The 18298-nt window shown below is 44.4% G+C and overlaps 1 protein-coding gene across 3 annotated transcripts in view; it reads right to left on the bottom strand.

Moving 5' to 3' along the window:
* LOC144754069 (flavin-containing monooxygenase 5-like) overlaps window positions 1-18298 on the bottom strand; it is a 413291-nt gene that overhangs the window by 53248 nt on the left and 341745 nt on the right. For all 3 annotated transcript variants that reach the window (XM_078641598.1, XM_078641614.1, XM_078641606.1), the window contains 2 exons: window positions 14795-14994; window positions 1956-2311 (listed from right to left, as the gene is read on the bottom strand). In XM_078641598.1, the coding sequence (XP_078497724.1) occupies window positions 1956-2311; window positions 14795-14994 (556 nt within the window). The remainder of the gene's footprint in view (window positions 1-1955; window positions 2312-14794; window positions 14995-18298) is intronic.

Raw genomic sequence — 18298 nt, 5'->3', positions numbered from 1 at the left:
ATTGATTCTGACGCTGCCTCCTATTTATATGGAAGGCGTATATAGAGGCAGTGCCAGAATCAGGTGCAGGGAAAACCTGGCCCTACCCTGGCGCAACGAGGAGAAATGTTACATTTCTCCTTGTTTTTGCTGTTTTCATGTGTGCTAGGTTGTGCAGCACACATGAAAACAGCAAAAGGTCAATGATTGTTTATGTACATAAAGACACCCCTTCCTGAACATAAACAATCATTTAAAAAAAATGCTGTTTTGGATTTTCTGTGTGTGCTGCATTAAGCAGCTCACATAGATGTAACAACGCAGCATTTAAAGATTGTGCATTACAGGAAGGGGGACCTTCCTGCTCATAAACAATCTTCCTCTGAATGCAGGTGCCCTTGCACTATGGTGCAAGGGCACCTACATTGGTGCTAGGCTCCTAAACTTACCGCCCGCACAGGGGGGACACGGGGCTGCACCATATTCTTGTAAATAAGGTGCAGTCCTGCATTTCAGAAATGGCGGAGCGTGTCATTAAGCCAAGGAAGCTAATGACACGCCCTGCCACTTCTTTGTACATATGTCTCCAAGCATCTTGTTTACAGAGGCCTGTGGACATGGTGTTTGTTTAAATAGGAGGAATTTTAAGCGAATAAACATGCTTCAAAAAACATTAAGAGGTATTAAGACTAGTTGACAGCGGAGAAAGACAGTAATACTTAATCTTCATAGAACATTTTTTATTCACTTTAAATTTCTCCAATTAGAAAAAAATGACAATTTTTCAGTTATAAATATGGCACAGTGTCTACTGGTCACTGGGAGCAAAAGGCCTCTGCTGTTTGTAAATGTGCCACTTTGAAATAGGAGAAAATTAAAATGAAGAGTTAATCATTAAGTAACTTTTTATGAAAATGTTCTCCCATTTAAAAGCATTCAGAAACATTATTTTGTTTTCACACTCCAATATTGAGTCAGACTTTTATTTAGGAGTTTAGCACTTCAGTTCATCACCTCTGTGCCCCAGCCTGGCCGATACATCTGACTGAGCACTGCTGATTATCAGGAACTGGTATCTGCAGCCTGATAATAACAATCTAAAGTAAATACAGTCTTCCCTTAACATTAAAAGAAAAAGTGACCCTGTGTTAATTTAAAAATGAACTCAAATCTGCAAGCTACTTTGAAGGTGTCTGGGAGCTCACAATCCAGTGATTGGAGACACTGGGTTAGACATACTGCAATCATTCCTCCCATCACCTTTTGTGTGTTTTATGTACCCCCCTGGCAAGGGTATGCCCAGATGTGGGTATTGTGGTCAATGCACCTCTGGAACTAAGCTATACCTGGCTGAAGAGCTCTTATCAGGGGGAAACTGGTCCTAAATTGTTTGTGTTCTGAACCTGGCCTAGCAGTTTAGGCTGGATGGTTCCTATGAGGAGTAGGGTCAAGAGTGATTTGCATATGGCTGGGTCCATACTGTGGTGGCATGGTGAGCAAAAGAACAATGGTTTGGGATGCCAACCCGAGCAATTGTCAGTGGTTAGACCTCCCATCTTCATTTTTGTGATTCAACACCCATTCTCCCCCCTTAGAACGCCTTCCCAGTGTAAGGTAATGCAATGCCGCACTATATGCTGCTTTGTGTTGCTTTGTATTTACTAAACAACACAAAGTGACTTCGCGTGGCTTAGTAAATAACAAAAAATATTTTGGTCAGGGCTGCAATTGACTCAACATCAACGCAAAATATTAGTAAATCTGCCCCCTATCTCCTTGTGCTAAACTAGATAAAAAGTTTCAAATGAAGTGACCTGTAAGCTTAATTTGGTTTCTTCAAATGATATTTCAATTAGCTCTCACAGAGGAATAATCATTCTAGTGTATTAACACCAACTTTAACCCACCATATATTCTTATAGTTACACACATCCGAAATAGAAACAAAAATCCCTTTCATCGATGACAAAACTCACCCTTGAAAACTCGTGTTGCCCAGCGAGCTTGGAGCTCAGAAATAGGCATTATGGCCCCAATAGGCTGGACTAAACCAATGAATGCCAGCGTCGCCTTCTCCAGCTTTGGAGGGAAGACCATTTTATACAGAGAGGTCTTGTTGCTGCTGACTTTGATAACAGAATCATCAAAGAAAGGGAAGGAGAAGGTGTATCCTGTGCAGAAAAAGACCACATCAATATCTTCCTCGATACTGCCATCCTCAAAGATAGCGGATGTTTCGGTGAACCTCTTCACGTTGGCCTTCATCAGTATTTTCCCAGAAATAATGCGATTGGGTAGATCATCGTTAATTGTTGGATGCTGATCATTCAGTCTGCAACAAGAAGCATGAAACTGCATGTTAAGTAGTAGTTCATAGTAAGCAATTTGCTATGTAGTGGAACGAGTTCTGCATGATTTTTTGAATATTTTAGGACAGATATATGTTAAATATATCTCTTGACAAAGGGGAAACATATCAGCTTCCCTTAACATATAGCACACCATTTAACTCTAGGTATGGTCACATTAGCTTGCAGATAGCCTGTTTAAGAAGCAACTCTTACTTGGACATTTTCTAGAACTGTCTACGTACTTTTAAAATCTGAGCTGTCATTGCTGATAGGTGCACAATAGCTGTTGGCTTGTTGGATAATTAAACAAGCATTGGAAATGCAATAGGTCTCGCAATAACGCGAGTCTGAACTATTAGCATTGTAAATGATAATGCCCTTTATTTTTGCGTTCTGGTTTTTGGAACATAAATAAAAGGCTTTGTCATTTACAAGGCCTATAGCTTAAATTTGCGTTAAAACGAGACCTATTGCATTGCAATGGTGGTGGTGCTGTTGAGTTTTTTCTGAATCTGCACCCACAATCTGCACCCACAATCTGCACTCTGAATCTGCACCCACAATCTGCACCCTGAATCTGCACCCACAATCTGCACCCACAATCTGCACCCTGAATCTGCACCCACAATCTGCACCCACAATCTGCACCCACAATCTGCACCCACAATCTGCACCCACAATCTGCACCCTGAATCTGCACCCACAATCTGCACCCACAATCTGCACCCACAATCTGCACCCACAATCTGCACCCACAATCTGCACCCTGAATCTGCACCCTGAATCTGCACCCTGAATCTGCACTCTAAATCTGCACTCACAATGTGTGAGTGGCGTTGCGTGGGTGAGTGGCGTTGCGTGGCTGAGTGGCGTTGCGTGGGTGAGTGGCGTTGCGTGGCTGAGTGGCGTTGCGTGGCTGAGTGGCGTTGCGTGGCTGAGTGGCGTTGCGTGGCTGAGTGGCGTTGCGTGGCTGAGTGGCGTTGCGTGGCTGAGTGGCGTTGCGCGGCTGAGTGGCGTTGCGCGTGTGAGTGGCATTGCGCGTGTGAGTGGCGTTGCGCGTGTGAGTGGCGTTGCGCGTGTGAGTGGCGTTGCGCGGCTGAGTGGCGTTGCGCGGCTGAGTGGCGTTGCGCGGCTGAGTGGCGTTGCGTGGCTGAGTGGCGTTGCGTGTGTGAGTGGCGTTGCGTGTGTGAGTGGCGTTGCGTGTGTGAGTGGCGTTGCGTGTGTGAGTGGCGTTGCGTGGGTGAGTGGCGTTGCGTGGGTGAGTGGCGTTGCGTGGGTGAGTGGCGTTGCGTGGGTGAGTGGCGTTGTGTGGGTGAGTGGCGTTGCGTGTGTGAGTGGCGTTGCGTGGGTGAGTGGTGTTGCATGGGTGAGTGGCGTTGCGTGGATGAGTGGCGTTGCGTGGGTGAGTGGCGTTGCGTGGGTGAGTGGGGTTGCGTGGATGAGTGGGGTTGCGTGGGTGAGTGGTGTTGCTTGGGTGAGTGGTGTTGCTTGGGTGAGTGGCGTTGTGTGGGTGAGTGTGGTGTTGCGTGGATGATAGTGGGCTTGCGTGGGTGTGAGTGGCGTTGCGTGTCTGTAAGTGTTGCTGTGTGGGTGAAAGTGGCACAGAGCCTTTGATGTGGCCTGGCGCAGGAGAAATGCTGCTGCTGCTAATTAAATACAAGAGCGGCCGGGAAACACAAGTACGGCCGGCCACATAATTAGGGGAGGAGAAGCCGCACAGCACACGCTGGGAGAAGCCCTTTGATGTGCTGTGCGGCCGCGATGCGCGCTCTGTGCTGGGGGAGGGCCATTAGGAACAGGAACAGATGGCCATGAAAGTGTATGGGCCAAATGCGCGTGCCTGTACGTGCACTCGAAGAAAACGCCACGGAAAAAAGCGGTGGTTTGACAATCCGTTTGAGCACTTGAATTCTCCCCCATTTCCCATTGCTTCGCAATGGTAAAGGACGAGACCTAAAAATGATGTAAGACGATTCTGAATTAGCGAGGAACATGATTGAGCAGATGTTTCTCAGTACTAGGGTCCAGCTACTGTAGACCCACCATTCCATTTACGTGCATTACCCAAGCATGGACAACTAGCATGCACCCTGTATGACATTACATGCTATCTACGGATGTGAAGCGTGAGAGGTTCCTGACCCTGCTCATGTCTGGCATTTCTTTCACGAGTCGCAGAATAACACAAACTCAGGGTTGGGTTTGAGCCTCAAGAAGCCTTTATAATGGTACACAATAGAGGAATCACATTTCAAAAGGCAGGGGGGTTAAGTTATGGTAATGCCAAGGTAAATGTGGACATGTAAAGTCCTCGAATGAGTAAGAAAATGAAATAAAATAGGCAGATCAAAATAATATCTGCTGGGAGGAGGTTTGTAAAGTGATAACTACCACCTTACAGCATCATCAACACCCCTAGAAAGGGAATTAAATGACAGGAGATAACGTAAGGGAGACAGAACTGAACGACTGAAAGATCATAGGAAACAATCAAAAGTCTAGAAGCAAGATGGAATATTGTCTTGCCACCTTTCCTTTTTCAGTGTTGATGAACAATCTCCTAAGCCTTGACTCGGTGAACAACAGATTGAAGCAGGTTCTACTGCTGCAAGGTGACTGTGATAAGTGAGGAATGGATTTCTACCTGTGGCTAGCCACTTCTGATGATCCTCCAAGCAATGGTTTAGTGTGGGCGGGGCCACAGGGGCGGTTGCCCCAGGCTCATAACTCTTACAGGCATTCTTAGGGCCGCAGGGGCATCCTTAGGGCCACAACATTTTAAAAGAAAGGTGGCAGGATACTTGCAGTGCCCTCGGCGCTGGCAACCCATGCTACGCCACTAACTCCAAGCACTAGCCGCCAGTCCAAAGGCCACTGGCCAGCACATGAATTAAAAGGCCATTTTGGTGAGTGTTATGGGAAGGAATATGAAAACATTCAGAGCAATGTGGGATTTACCTGCCAGGCAATAGTGCGTTAAAACTAAGCAATTTGGAATTAGGGATGTTTAAGGTGCTTTAGGTACTTGCAATGCTGAAGCTGGCACAACAGTGTACTCTTTGGAATATGAAAATTGACCTAGCTGTGTGCCCTATATAAACTGGGGGTCTTATTAGCAAGCCCCTTGCGCTGCCGGCGCATCACGCTGGGTCATTCCATACCTTGCTCATCCAGTCGTTGATTATTATGAGTTGAGAAGTCCAGTAATTAAGGTGGATGTCAGCCATGCCCATTCCTCCATCTTATGACAGCTGGACACATTTACCGAATGACATCCTGGGCAGTTGATTTGACCAAAAGAAGGAGCAGAGTTTGCCAGATACTTTTTGGAACCAGTCCCTGGGTATGGGCAAGGGGAAATGTTGCATTGTATAGAGTATGCATGGCAGCATGATTATTTTGAACAGCACCACGATGCTGAGCACATTTAAAGGGAGCTTGGACCACCTGGCGAGGGCCTCCATTAATTTTGACATCACCTGGGGCAAGTTTAGAGACCACGAGGCCCATTATGATGGCGGGCGCACCGTAACGGAATGCAGGACCGTCCGCCAGTGGGGCAGCGGTGCCGCACCTGCAATTAGGATGCCACTGCCACCGTGGCATCTCCCATTCCTAGCCTTGTGGTGGGCGGTGCTCACAGCACCGTCCGCCACAATGCTGGGAATGCACGTTGTCCATTGGCATGCACAAGGTGACAGGCACCGCTCAGTGACTGCCACCTTGTCCATGCCAATGCAGGGGAGTACCATAGGTACCCCCCATGTGCAACCCCCCTCCCCCCAACATCCTGGAGTCCCGCTACGGGCCCCCAACAGCAAAGACCGCAGGCTCATCTCCGCCCTCATCATAATATGGATGGCGGTGTCTGTAAGACACCTCCACCATATTGTGGCAGTTTTCCGCTCGGTCGACATGTCGACTGGCGGAAATGCAGCGGACGGTCCTGCCGTTCGCAGCGGACCTCCGAGCCATTCTAATGTAGCGGGGTGAATCATGGACGGCCCCTGCCGGGCCGGCGATGGCTACCGCCGGCCCGGCGGGGCGATCCGACAACCATCCTAATGGGCCATCATGTGAGGTAGAGTTCCAATGCTATACGCACTCCCAACTATTGAAAGCTCTGCCTGAGGACCATTAGCTTCATCTGCCAGTCTATCGTGCTCATTTCACCTCTTAGGGCACCTAAAGGGACTTGGTCCAACTGCCCCCATGCGGTATGCTTCCCCATAGAGTGTCAGTATCTGAAGCAGGCGAGTACCCATCAGGGATGGGCTGCACAGACAGAATATCGAGTTTTTAATGTCGAAGTAAGCAAATATCAAGTTAGAAATGTCGTGATGCAGAAATAATGACAGCAAGAATATCGTGGTCAGGAATATCAACTGGGAGGTAAGAAATATCGTTTTTGAAAATATCGAATTCATTAATATTGTTTGCAAAAATATAGTAGTTTAAAATATCGATGTTTTAATTAGTGTTGTGTATTTTAGTATGTATTTTAAAAGTATGTGAACTATTTTTTAGGATAAGTATTGCTTTTGTTTTTTAATATAGGTGTTAAATGTTTAGTAGTTATTAATTGTATTTTAATAAATGTTGTGTTTTTTAGTTCTGTAGCGGGTTGTGGGTTTATAGGGGAATAGAGTGGGAAGTAGTTTAATTATAATAAATGATTTTTCTATTAGAATTGCTTTAATTTAGATTTTATAGTGTTAATTGTAGGAATTAATTAATTATTAATTAATTATTAATTGGTTGGCAATTATTAATTGATTAATTGGTAAATATGTTAATTGTATCGTTTCTTTCGGAGTGGGTTGTGGGTTTATATGGGAATAGGGTGGGAAGTAATTTAATCATAATACATGTATTAATATTTTGTATTTATTAATATTTATTTAATTTATATTTTATAGTGTTAATTGTGGGAATTAATTTATTATTAATTATTAATTAATTGATTGTTAATTATTATTAATTAATTAAATATGTTAATTGTGTTATTCTTTTAGGAGCGGGTGGTGGGGTTTATGTGGGAATAGGGTGGGAAGTAATTTATTTATAATTAATGAGTAATTATTCGTTAACTAATGTTAGTTAATTAAATAAAATTTAGATATGGCAATTGTGTAATTACTTTTATAAGTGAGATGTGGGTTTTATAGTGGTGAAGGGTGGTAAGTAAAATCTTTTAAATGAATTAATACATGTTTGTCAATTGATATTAATTTATTGATGTAAAATTAGGTATGAAAATTGCGTAATGATTTTTAGGTGTGGTTTGTAGTGTTTATTGGGGTAGAGGGTGGAAAGTAATTTATGTTTAATTAATTATTAAGTAGTTGATCATTAATATTAATTTATCAATTCATGAATATTTATGGTAATTGTTGATTTTTATTTTGTGTGGGTTTTGGTTTTATAGGGGTAATGTTTGGGGAATAAATTAATTTTTATCTGTTTTAATTTGTTGTTTAAATAATTATATTTCTTTAATTGAAAATTAATTATATTGATTATGGTGGTACATTTAAAACAAAAAATGTAGATGTGTGGTGTTATAAGGTAGGGAATAAAAACGATTACATTCATGTAATAATTAATGTTTTTGATTATAAATAATTTCTATTAAAAAATGTGTTTGTAAATTATTTAAAACAATTTACAAAAAAAATCTTCCTAGGTATTTCTTAGATCATTTTAACATCATATGTTTTTATATTTGGTAAATTGTTAATATTTTATACATGTTTTCTTTTTTTGGTTTTTAAAATCCTTTGTGATGTAGTTGATATTTTGTTTGTTTTTTATTTTGTACTGACTCCAATGGGAATATTTATTTTTACCCCTCTGCTATCAAACACTTTCCCTACTGTTGCCCTCACTGGAGTGGGAATAGTCATTTTTACCCCTCCGCTATCCAACACTTTCCCTACTGTTGCACTCACTGGAGGGGGAACAGTGAGTTTTACCCCTCCGCTATCCAACATTTTCCCTACTGTTGCACTCACTGGAGTGGGAATATTACGTTTTACCCCTCTGCCATCCAACACTTACCCTACTGTTGCACTAACTGTTGTGGGAATAGTAAGTTTTACTCCTCGGCTATCCAACACTTTCCCTACTGTTGCACTCACTGGTGTGGGAATAGTAAGTTTTACTCTTTGGCTATCCAACACTTTCCCTACTGTAGCACTCACTGGAGTAGGAATATTAAGTTTTACCCCTCCGCCATCCAACACTTTCCCTACTGTTGCACTAACTGGAGTGGGAATATTAATTTTTACACCTTAACTATCCAACATTTTCCCTACTGTTTCACTCACTGGAGTGGGAATAGTAATTTTTACCCCTCCGCTATCCAACACTTTCCCTACTGTTGCACTCACTGGTGTGGGAATAGTACGTTTTACTCTTCGGCTGTCCAACACTTTCACTACTGTTACATTCACTGGAGGGTGAATAGTAATTTTTACCCTTCTGCTATTCAACAATTTCCCTACTGTTGCACTCACTGGAGTGGGAAAAGTACGTATTTTCTCGCAGCTATCCAACACTTTCCCTATTGTTGCACTCACTGGAGGGGGAATAGTGATTTTTCCCCCTCCGCTATCCAACATTTTCCCTACTGCTTCACTCACTAGAGTGGGAATAGTAAGTTTTACTCCTCCACTATCCAACACTTTCCCTACTGTTGCACTCACTGGAGTGGGAATAGTAATTTTTACCCCTGTGCTATCCAACACTTTCTCTACTGTTGCACTCATCAGAGTGGGAATAGTAATTTTTACCTTTCCACTATCCAACACTTTCCCTACTGTTGCACTCACTAGAGTGGGAATAGTAATGTTTACCCCTGCCGTATCCAACACTTTCCGTACTATTGCACTCACTGGAGTAGGAATAATATTTCTTACCCCTCCCCTATCCAAAACTTTCCCTACTGTTGCACTCACTGGATTGGGAATAGTAATTTTTACCCCTCCGCTATCCAACACTTTCCCTACTGTTGCACTCACTGGAGTGGGAATAGTATTTTTTACCCCTTCGATATCCAACATTTTCCCTACTGTTGCACTCACTGGAGTGGGAATAGTTATTTTTAGCCCTCTTCTATCCAACACTTGCCCTACTGTTGCACCCAATGGAGTGCAAAATTGAAGTTTAAAGACTATTAAATACTTTAATGTTTTAATTTATAATATAATGTTTTTAATTAGATTTTATGTTTTAGGTGCATATATATTTATTTGTAAAATGTTATATATTTATAAAATTTGAAAATAAATTCAAATTAATAGTATATTTGTTTTAAAGTAAATATATATTACATTTTATATATGTATGTTTAAATTTATTTTATTATATTTGTTAAAATGTATATTAAATCCAAATAATTTTGTTAAAGGTAATTATATTATTTAACCCCTTCCCCGCTGAGCTAATATTTGCGTAGTGCCGCTGTTCAATTGTGTGGGTGACGTTCGGACGCCCCCCGGCCGTCCTCCGCACATGCCTCCTGTGACGTCGGATGGCCCTGGACGCCGACGCACACACGGGGTTAATATATTTAACATTATTTTTTACATATATAAAAGAAATCGATTTTTTTGTACATCAATATTTTTTACATCAATATCTTTTTTTCGATAATTTTATACTTACCATTATAAATATAGGATGTTAATATTTTTGACATCGATATTTATAACTTGTGTACGGGGATATTTTGGGCATCAATATTCTATCAGTGAACCCAGGCAGTGGCAGGCCAGAAACAGGAGTGTATTATCTCCGTAGAGTGCTAGTCTCTCGTCTACAGCTATTACCCAGTCGAAGATCCATATCCATATCCATATCTCATCCATGCCACCAATGGCTCAATGACCAATGCAAACAAAAGAGGTGAAGGGCTGGGGTCTTGTCCACTTAGGAAGGGATCCAAAAGGGTGCCATTGACTCAGACTTGCACCCATAAATGTGTATACAGGACCAGGATGAATGAACAAAAATCGGGCCTCTGCCCAGTTTCGTGAGCACTACCTCCATAAAGGACCAATCAACTGATTCAAAGGCCTTGTCAAAGATGATTAACATCAGAGCTGTAGGGTCTTTCAATTACGCAGGGTGAGCTAGCACCATCTGGACACTACAAACGCAATGTCTTGTGCTTTGGTGGGGAATGATCCCGCACTGTTCTGAACTAAGTATGACATTTGGGGGAGAAACCTGTTAGCTAGGGACAGCTCCTTCAGATTTTGTAACCCCCACTGCTCCTCCTGCAGTAAGTCTTGGCTGCCTGACCCTGCTATCTTCAGAACACTCATTGAAAGTTCTGAAAGTGACCCTTGGACTATCAACTTTTTTTTTCCAAGCTGTGTTTTAAGCCAGTCCCCCACAAGCAACATTACTTCTTTCCTTCCCAGCATATATTCTGAATTTGTTGATATTCCTTCTGTTTGTTGCATGAATGGTAACTGCATGCCCTTCTGTGACAGTGGGTTGACTGAACAGACTGTGTTCTGTGAGAGATTAATGGTGACAGCCCTAAGATTAGTATTTAGTTGGGAGGAGCCGAGGTTAAAGTTGCTGGTGGACTCAGGTCAGAACACCTCCTTTTAGCGGCTCTACAGAGCCGTACTGGTAATACTTCAATCGAATTTGTGTGTGACAGATGCAAACACAAACAGTTTTTTTCGTTAAGGGCATGTGTCATTCTACCAGCAGTAGTTCTAGTCATGGTATCATGGATGGTTATGAGTATGTGGACTGAGATGCAACCTAGATCAGTTGGGTTCAGAGAGTATGAACTGGATGCTTTCACACGTAGTGTAGTTAGTTGCACTGTGTGTATTTTCAGGATGTTGAGGGTGGTTCCTGCGGGCTGAGGACCTGCAATTTTCTACTTAATTATGGTTCATAGTGCGTGCCTGTATGGGAAGATATTCTGTTAATCTGAGACCATTGTGCATAGAGGAGTGTGTCAGGAGTGCTTCCAGACAACTGTCCATGAGAATGTATGTTGGACAGATCCAAGTTTCTGGATCAACTCAGAGGGTGGATGTGGTGTTCCTTCCCTGCAGGGTACATTAGTAAGTGTGTGCTATGGCTCGGTCACAGGAGTGAAGGTCACTATTAGGATGGAATGGAGAGTGTGCAGTATGCCTTCAGATGGTGTCCTTTTGGCAGTGGTCGATTTCCCTGATTCCAGAAATGTTTGCATTGGCTTTCTAGCACATACAATTCCAGAAATATAGATGTATCCTAATCCTAAATCCTGGTTCCACATTCCAAAATGATGTTGTGTTGGTGTGGTGGGTCCAGCATGTGCCTCCAAACTCATGGCAGCACTGGCCATCTTAAAATCTTGTCTGATAACAGCCAGTTTTGAAGTTTTGGTAACCCTGTTGGGCATGATTTGCGTGCTAGCCTCATACCAGCACCACTAATCACCCTATTTTTAAGTTCAGGCCCGGACTGGCTATAGCGGGTACCAGCAATGGTAATTGGACAGTGAGACTCCTGACTTTTATGAATTAGCCCATGTCACTCTTGTTTTAGCTGGCTTCACAACAGGACTATTCTTTGCTGAATGTCACCTACTATGGCAAAAACACAGGGGCATATTTACAAGGGGATTGGGCTACAGGAGTGTCACTTTTTACGATGCTCTTGTTGCACAATGCCCTGCTCTATATTTACAAGGAAGTGTTAAGCTACTTTGTGTGGCTGAATGCTGCTTTGTAAATATCATACCCTTTCACGCAGGTATCTGCGTGAAAGGGGCATGCAATGGGTGTTGCTTTTGGCGTTCCACAGCAACAGCCATTGCTTTTTGATGCAACCCCTGATTCACAATGATGTGTAAATCTGAGGAAGCATCAAAAACGAACGCCACTGAAAAGCAGGCTTTAGAGTGACCAATTAGGAGAAATACTTTAATTTCTCCTCATTTTTGCTCTTTCTAGGTGTGCTGCAGGAACAAATCGCCTTTAATGATTGTTTATGTAGAGGAAGGTGTTCCTTGCTGCACATAAACAAACATCTCTGCAACACATGCATAAGGCCGCTCTTTTTAGCACTGGTGCAAGAGTAAAGACAGGGGTGCGCCATATTCTTGTGAATATGATGCATCCCTGAATTTATGAAAATTACGCAGCACTCCTAAAATGCTTGCAGTGGCGCACTGCTCCATTTCGTTGTGAATATGCCCCACACTGAGATGTCCAGCGTAGCTAAGAAGAAAGCGGAAAGGGCATACGTAGAAAAGTCAGCTTTATGCTACATAGCATTTTGTCTAGCGCCTTTGCCCCATTGACTGAATGTGCAAATGCAGCTCAAAGTGTAAGCTATGAGACCCAAGAGTTCCAAAAGCAGTCTTGAGCACCTCAAAATGTCTCCATAAGGTAACAGAGTTACAGAACATACAATGTAGGTGCTATAATTCTTCAGGGTTGTACTTCATTCCCAGTAACTCTTGTGACACTCTGGTTGTCTTCATGCTTCCTAAGTTTGGCTGTTATCATTTTCTAAGTGTAAATAAAAGACAGAGGTCTCCATCAAGGATTGAGAAGTAGGGGCAATTCAGCCAAAAAATGGTAAGTGGCCCAACCACCCACCTCTCTGTTTCACAGCTCAAGTAGAAGTGGGGGAGCCACTTAGGGGCAGATGTACAAGCCCCTATAGCCTCCGGAGCGTCACTTTTTTGATCCTCTGGTGGTATAGCGCCATTTTCAATATGTACAAGGTGGTGCTAAGCCGCTTAACATGGTTTAACGCCACCTTGTAAATATGCCCCTTTCTGCTGCACGCCTCTGCGGCAAAGGGGCGTGCAATGGGTGCTGCTGTAGGTGTTCCAACGCAACACCCATTGCTTTTTCACGCTGCCCCTGATTTAGAAGGAGGTGTAAATCTGTGGCAGCGCCAAAAACTAACGCCATGCAAGAGCAGGCATTAGAATGGCTCCTGGGGAGAAATGCTTTTATTTTTGCTTTTTCTATGCAGCACACATAGAAAGAGCAAAAAGCCATTAATGATTGTTTATGTGCAGGATGGTGTCTCTTCCTGCACAAACACCATCATTAAATAATGGAGATTTGCTACGTCTATATGTGCTGCAGAATGCAGGCACACATAGAAGTAACAAATAGCCATTATGGATTGTTTATGTGCAGGAAGGGATACGTTCCTGCACATAAACAATCACTGCATGCAATTCAATCACTCTTGCACTATGGATGGTGCAAGGGTGCCTGCACTAACGCTAGGCAGCTTTATTATCGCCAGTGGTAGGGGAGACACAGGGGTGTATTGTATTTTTGTCTATACGGTGCATCCCTGCGTTTTAGAAATGTTGGAGCGTGGCATTACCAATTTTGGCATAAAACTGTGCTCCGACATTTTGTTGTAGATATCCCCCTTAGTTTCCGATGGCAGAGCTACAGGAATGTCAGCTCTACAGGACAGAAAAGGGAGCCCTCTACGGGGTGGGACTCCATGCACTTTTTTCTTTCCCTGGTTATGTATAGAATGCAAGGTCTAGTATCCTGGGCAACAAAAAAGAAACATACATTTCACCTTGCAGTCGAAAAAATCTCCAATATATATGTTTTTGGGGGTTTAGAAATAAACTCCCCACCTCAGGTCTATTTCTAAACTACTAAGAAATATTTTGTGTCAAGGAAAATTCCCTACCTATAGGACATGGAACTCTAAATTTGTCAGGTGGACTGCTACAGGCCTTCCTGAGTTTTGGCAGCACATCTACTGAATTACCAATGAGAGCGCTATTAGTTTCCACAGAAAATGAAAGTTCTAAGAGGACAATTCGGGGCAAATTTACAAAGAATTTTGGGAGTGTAGCGCTACACCAACTTTGGCAACACCCCACTCTGACATATTTAAAACAATGGGATAGGAAACCTGATCTTAACAGGGCGAAACGAGGAGAAATATTTAATCCCTCCTCATTTTTGCAGTTTCTATCTGTGCTGCAATGTGGAGCACACATAGAAACAGCAAATCCCCATGAATGATTGTTTATGTGCATAAAGGTACATTTATTTATAAAAAAATGGCAATTTGAAACTTCTATGTGTGCTGCACATTGCAGCACACATAGGAGTTATGAATCACCATTAATGATGGTTTATGTGCAGGAAGGCACACCTTCCTGCACATAGACAATCATTCCCTCAATGCAGGCACCCTTGCACTATGGTGCAAGGGTGCCTGCGTTGGCGCTAGGCAGCTGAGTTTAGGGCCAGCGCTAGGGAAAGCGCAGACATGTGCTGTACCATTGTAAATACGGCGCAACCCTGTTTTCAGAATGGTGGAGCGTGGCGCTAGCAATTTTTGCTTAACGTCACGCTTCGCCATTCACTTGTAAATATATCCCTAGATTTCCTTCTCAATCACGACGAATCTTAGCAGCCTGTTTTGTCCACCTCCTTGTGACATACCTGTGGCGAGGCTTGACTCCGAAGTTCACGTGGTTGAATCGCATGTTCATCTTTTTCTCAGCCCAATTATTCACCATGTTTTCCGTCAATAAGTGCCTGAGTAGATTATTGAAGCGGCTGAACAGAACCACGTCCAGTGGAAAGCCTTCATCACACACACGATTCACCACCCATGCACCTCTGCGGGTGCTTAGGAAGACCTGCAGGTGACATAACACATGGGTATCAATGTCACAGAAGGCTCCAGTGTTAAGTTGGACCTTATTGTTGAAGTGAAGATCCAGACATTGGAGTGGCTAATTTGCTGCACCTCGCTGAAATGAACAAATAGTAAGCTGCACCGCTTTCCCACTACAAAATGCGATGCAGCGCCCGCTACAAAATTCGTTTTATTTATTACATTGTTTACTTACCTGCAATTATCCATATTCCGTTTTTTACCACCCCCACCCTGCCCCTCCCCCGCACCGCCTCCCTGCCCCACCAAACTCCCTCCACGGGCTGGGGCTGCTTGGGACTCTCCCCACAGTCCCTTAAGACAGTTTGGTGTGTGCGCAGCTGGGTGGGCCTTAACTCGTGGCCCACCCTGGGGGATGTGGCCCGGGCCGAAATTAAGTCAACATAAGATAGTTATTCACAATTATATACCTCGTAGATGATTGTAAAAAACACAATTGTAGCATAAGTAGGAGTTGTTACTTTTGATTGTCCCATTTTTTGTAATTTTCCTTGAAGGACATTGCAGGACTGTACACTCAGCTAATACAGCCCAAACCCTTCACTCAAAGAATGACATAATTCTTGAAGATTGTTCTACGATTGACAGTATTTAGCTTCTTATTCTTACAACATCTACCTACCTACCTACCTACCTACCTACCTACCTACCTATCCATCCATCTATCCATCTATCCATCTCCCTATCATTGGACCAGTGAACCCAAAAACAAAGGTGCAGCATGGCGGGAGTGGGTTTTGCATGCAGCCAGGAACAAAGAAAACTAAGCAGTGTGTGCCCCAGGTGGGACCATAGCACCTAGAGTGAAAAAAAGAAAATAAGCTGCAGCCTTGTCACTTCAGTATTGAAGTGGTGAGGCCGTTCATAAAATATTACCTGTTCCCTGCCGTGAGTACCCCATAATACCCTGCATGGGCTTATAGTTGTCATGGTTCCCAAGGAGGGCCGGGGCACCACCAACAAAAGATAGAAACCACCGCAATGGAGCGCACACCGCTAGCCCCTCCTCCGGATCGCCCCTCGGGATTCTGGTACTTGTAGTTCAATAGTGGATCACCCAGGTGGGTGCTGCAAGTCGGTACTTGTTGGACTGATGAATCTCTAGACCCGATACATGTCCCGGGTTTTTGGGTATCGCCTGAGACATGGCTCGGGTTTCGGGATAACTTCCCTCATCAGTAGAGAAATGGTTAGGGGTGGAGGAGAAGGCCGCCAAACAACCGTCAATGGCCTCGATGCCCGAACTGGCACGCAGGGCAGCATCCAGGAGCCCGTCGGCTCAAAGCTCAAGGGAGCCAATTAATAGAAACCACCGCAATGGAGCGCACACCGCTAGCCCCTCCTCCGGATCGCCCCTCGGGATTCTGGTACTTGTAGTTCAATAGTGGATCACCCAGGTGGGTGCAAGTCGGTACTTGTTGGACTGATGAATCTCTAGACCCGATACATGTCCCGGGTTTTTGGGTATCGCCCGAGACATGGCTCGGGTTTCGGGATAACTTCCCTCATCAGTAGAGAAATGGTTAGGGGTGGAGGAGAAGGCCGCCAAACAACCGTCAATGGCCTCGATGCCCGAACTGGCACGCAGGGCAGCATCCAGGAGCCCGTCGGCTCAAAGCTCAAGGGAGCCAATTAATAGAAACCACCGCAATGGAGCGCACACCGCTAGCCCCTCCTCCGGATCGCCCCTCGGGATTCTGGTACTTGTAGTTCAATAGTGGATCACCCAGGTGGGTGCAAGTCGGTACTTGTTGGACTGATGAATCTCTAGACCCGATACATGTCCCGGGTTTTTGGGTATCGCCCGAGACATGGCTCGGGTTTCGGGATAACTTCCCTCATCAGTAGAGAAATGGTTAGGGGTGGAGGAGAAGGTGGTTTCTATTAATTGGCTCCCTTGAGCTTTGAGCCGACGGGCTCCTGGATGCTGCCCTGCGTGCCGGTTCGGGCATCGAGGCCATTGACGGTTGTTTGGCGGCCTTCTCCTCCACCCCTAACCATTTCTCTACTGATGAGGGAAGTTATCCCGAAACCCGAGCCATGTCTCGGGCGATACCCAAAAACCCGGGACATGTATCGGGTCTAGAGATTCATCAGTCCAACAAGTACCGACTTGCACCCACCTGGGTGATCCACTATTGAACTACAAGTACCAGAATCCCGAGGGGCGATCCGGAGGAGGGGCTAGCGGTGTGCGCTCCATTGCGGTGGTTTCTATTAATTGGCTCCCTTGAGCTTTGAGCCGACGGGCTCCTGGATGCTGCCCTGCGTGCCGGTTCGGGCATCGAGGCCATTGACGGTTGTTTGGCGGCCTTCTCCTCCACCCCTAACCATTTCTCTACTGATGAGGGAAGTTATCCCGAAACCCGAGCCATGTCTCGGGCGATACCCAAAAACCCGGGACATGTATCGGGTCTAGAGATTCATCAGTCCAACAAGTACCGACTTGCACCCACCTGGGTGATCCACTATTGAACTACAAGTACCAGAATCCCGAGGGGCGATCCGGAGGAGGGGCTAGCGGTGTGCGCTCCATTGCGGTGGTTTCTATTAATTGGCTCCCTTGAGCTTTGAGCCGACGGGCTCCTGGATGCTGCCCTGCGTGCCGGTTCGGGCATCGAGGCCATTGACGGTTGTTTGGCGGCCTTCTCCTCCACCCCTAACCATTTCTCTACTGATGAGGGAAGTTATCCCGAAACCCGAGCCATGTCTCGGGCGATACCCAAAAACCCGGGACATGTATCGGGTCTAGAGATTCATCAGTCCAACAAGTACCGACTTGCACCCACCTGGGTGATCCACTATTGAACTACAAGTACCAGAATCCCGAGGGGCGATCCGGAGGAGGGGCTAGCGGTGTGCGCTCCATTGCGGTGGTTTCTACCACCAACAAAAGTGTTGTTGGTGGCTGTAGGGAGCACAGCAACCCCCCAGGAATACTTTTTAAAACACTGTAAATCTCCTGGGTCATTGAATGCATGACCCAAGAACAGCTTGCCATCATTCTTCAAGCACTACAAGCTGGAGCTCTATGTTCTTCAGTTGGAGTGGTAAATCCCTTGTGGGTGGTCTCCTGGCTGGACTTTTTGGCCTGAAGAGTGTTAAAGGAAATCTCAAACACATTTTCAATAGTGGTTTTAAATAAAAATGCTTTATTTTAAATACTTTTGTGACAATTATTATTCTTTAGCATTCAGATGTGTATATTAATGTGGAATATATTGGATTTTTTGTGGTGACTTTTTGACAAAGCCAATAGGTCTGCT

The sequence above is a fragment of the Lissotriton helveticus genome, chromosome 1_1 (genome assembly GCF_964261635.1).
Source record: "Lissotriton helveticus chromosome 1_1, aLisHel1.1, whole genome shotgun sequence".
NCBI lineage: Eukaryota > Metazoa > Chordata > Amphibia > Caudata > Salamandridae > Lissotriton > Lissotriton helveticus.
Note: the sequence above shows the minus strand (reverse complement) of the source record. Positions and strands in the feature narration are given on the sequence as shown.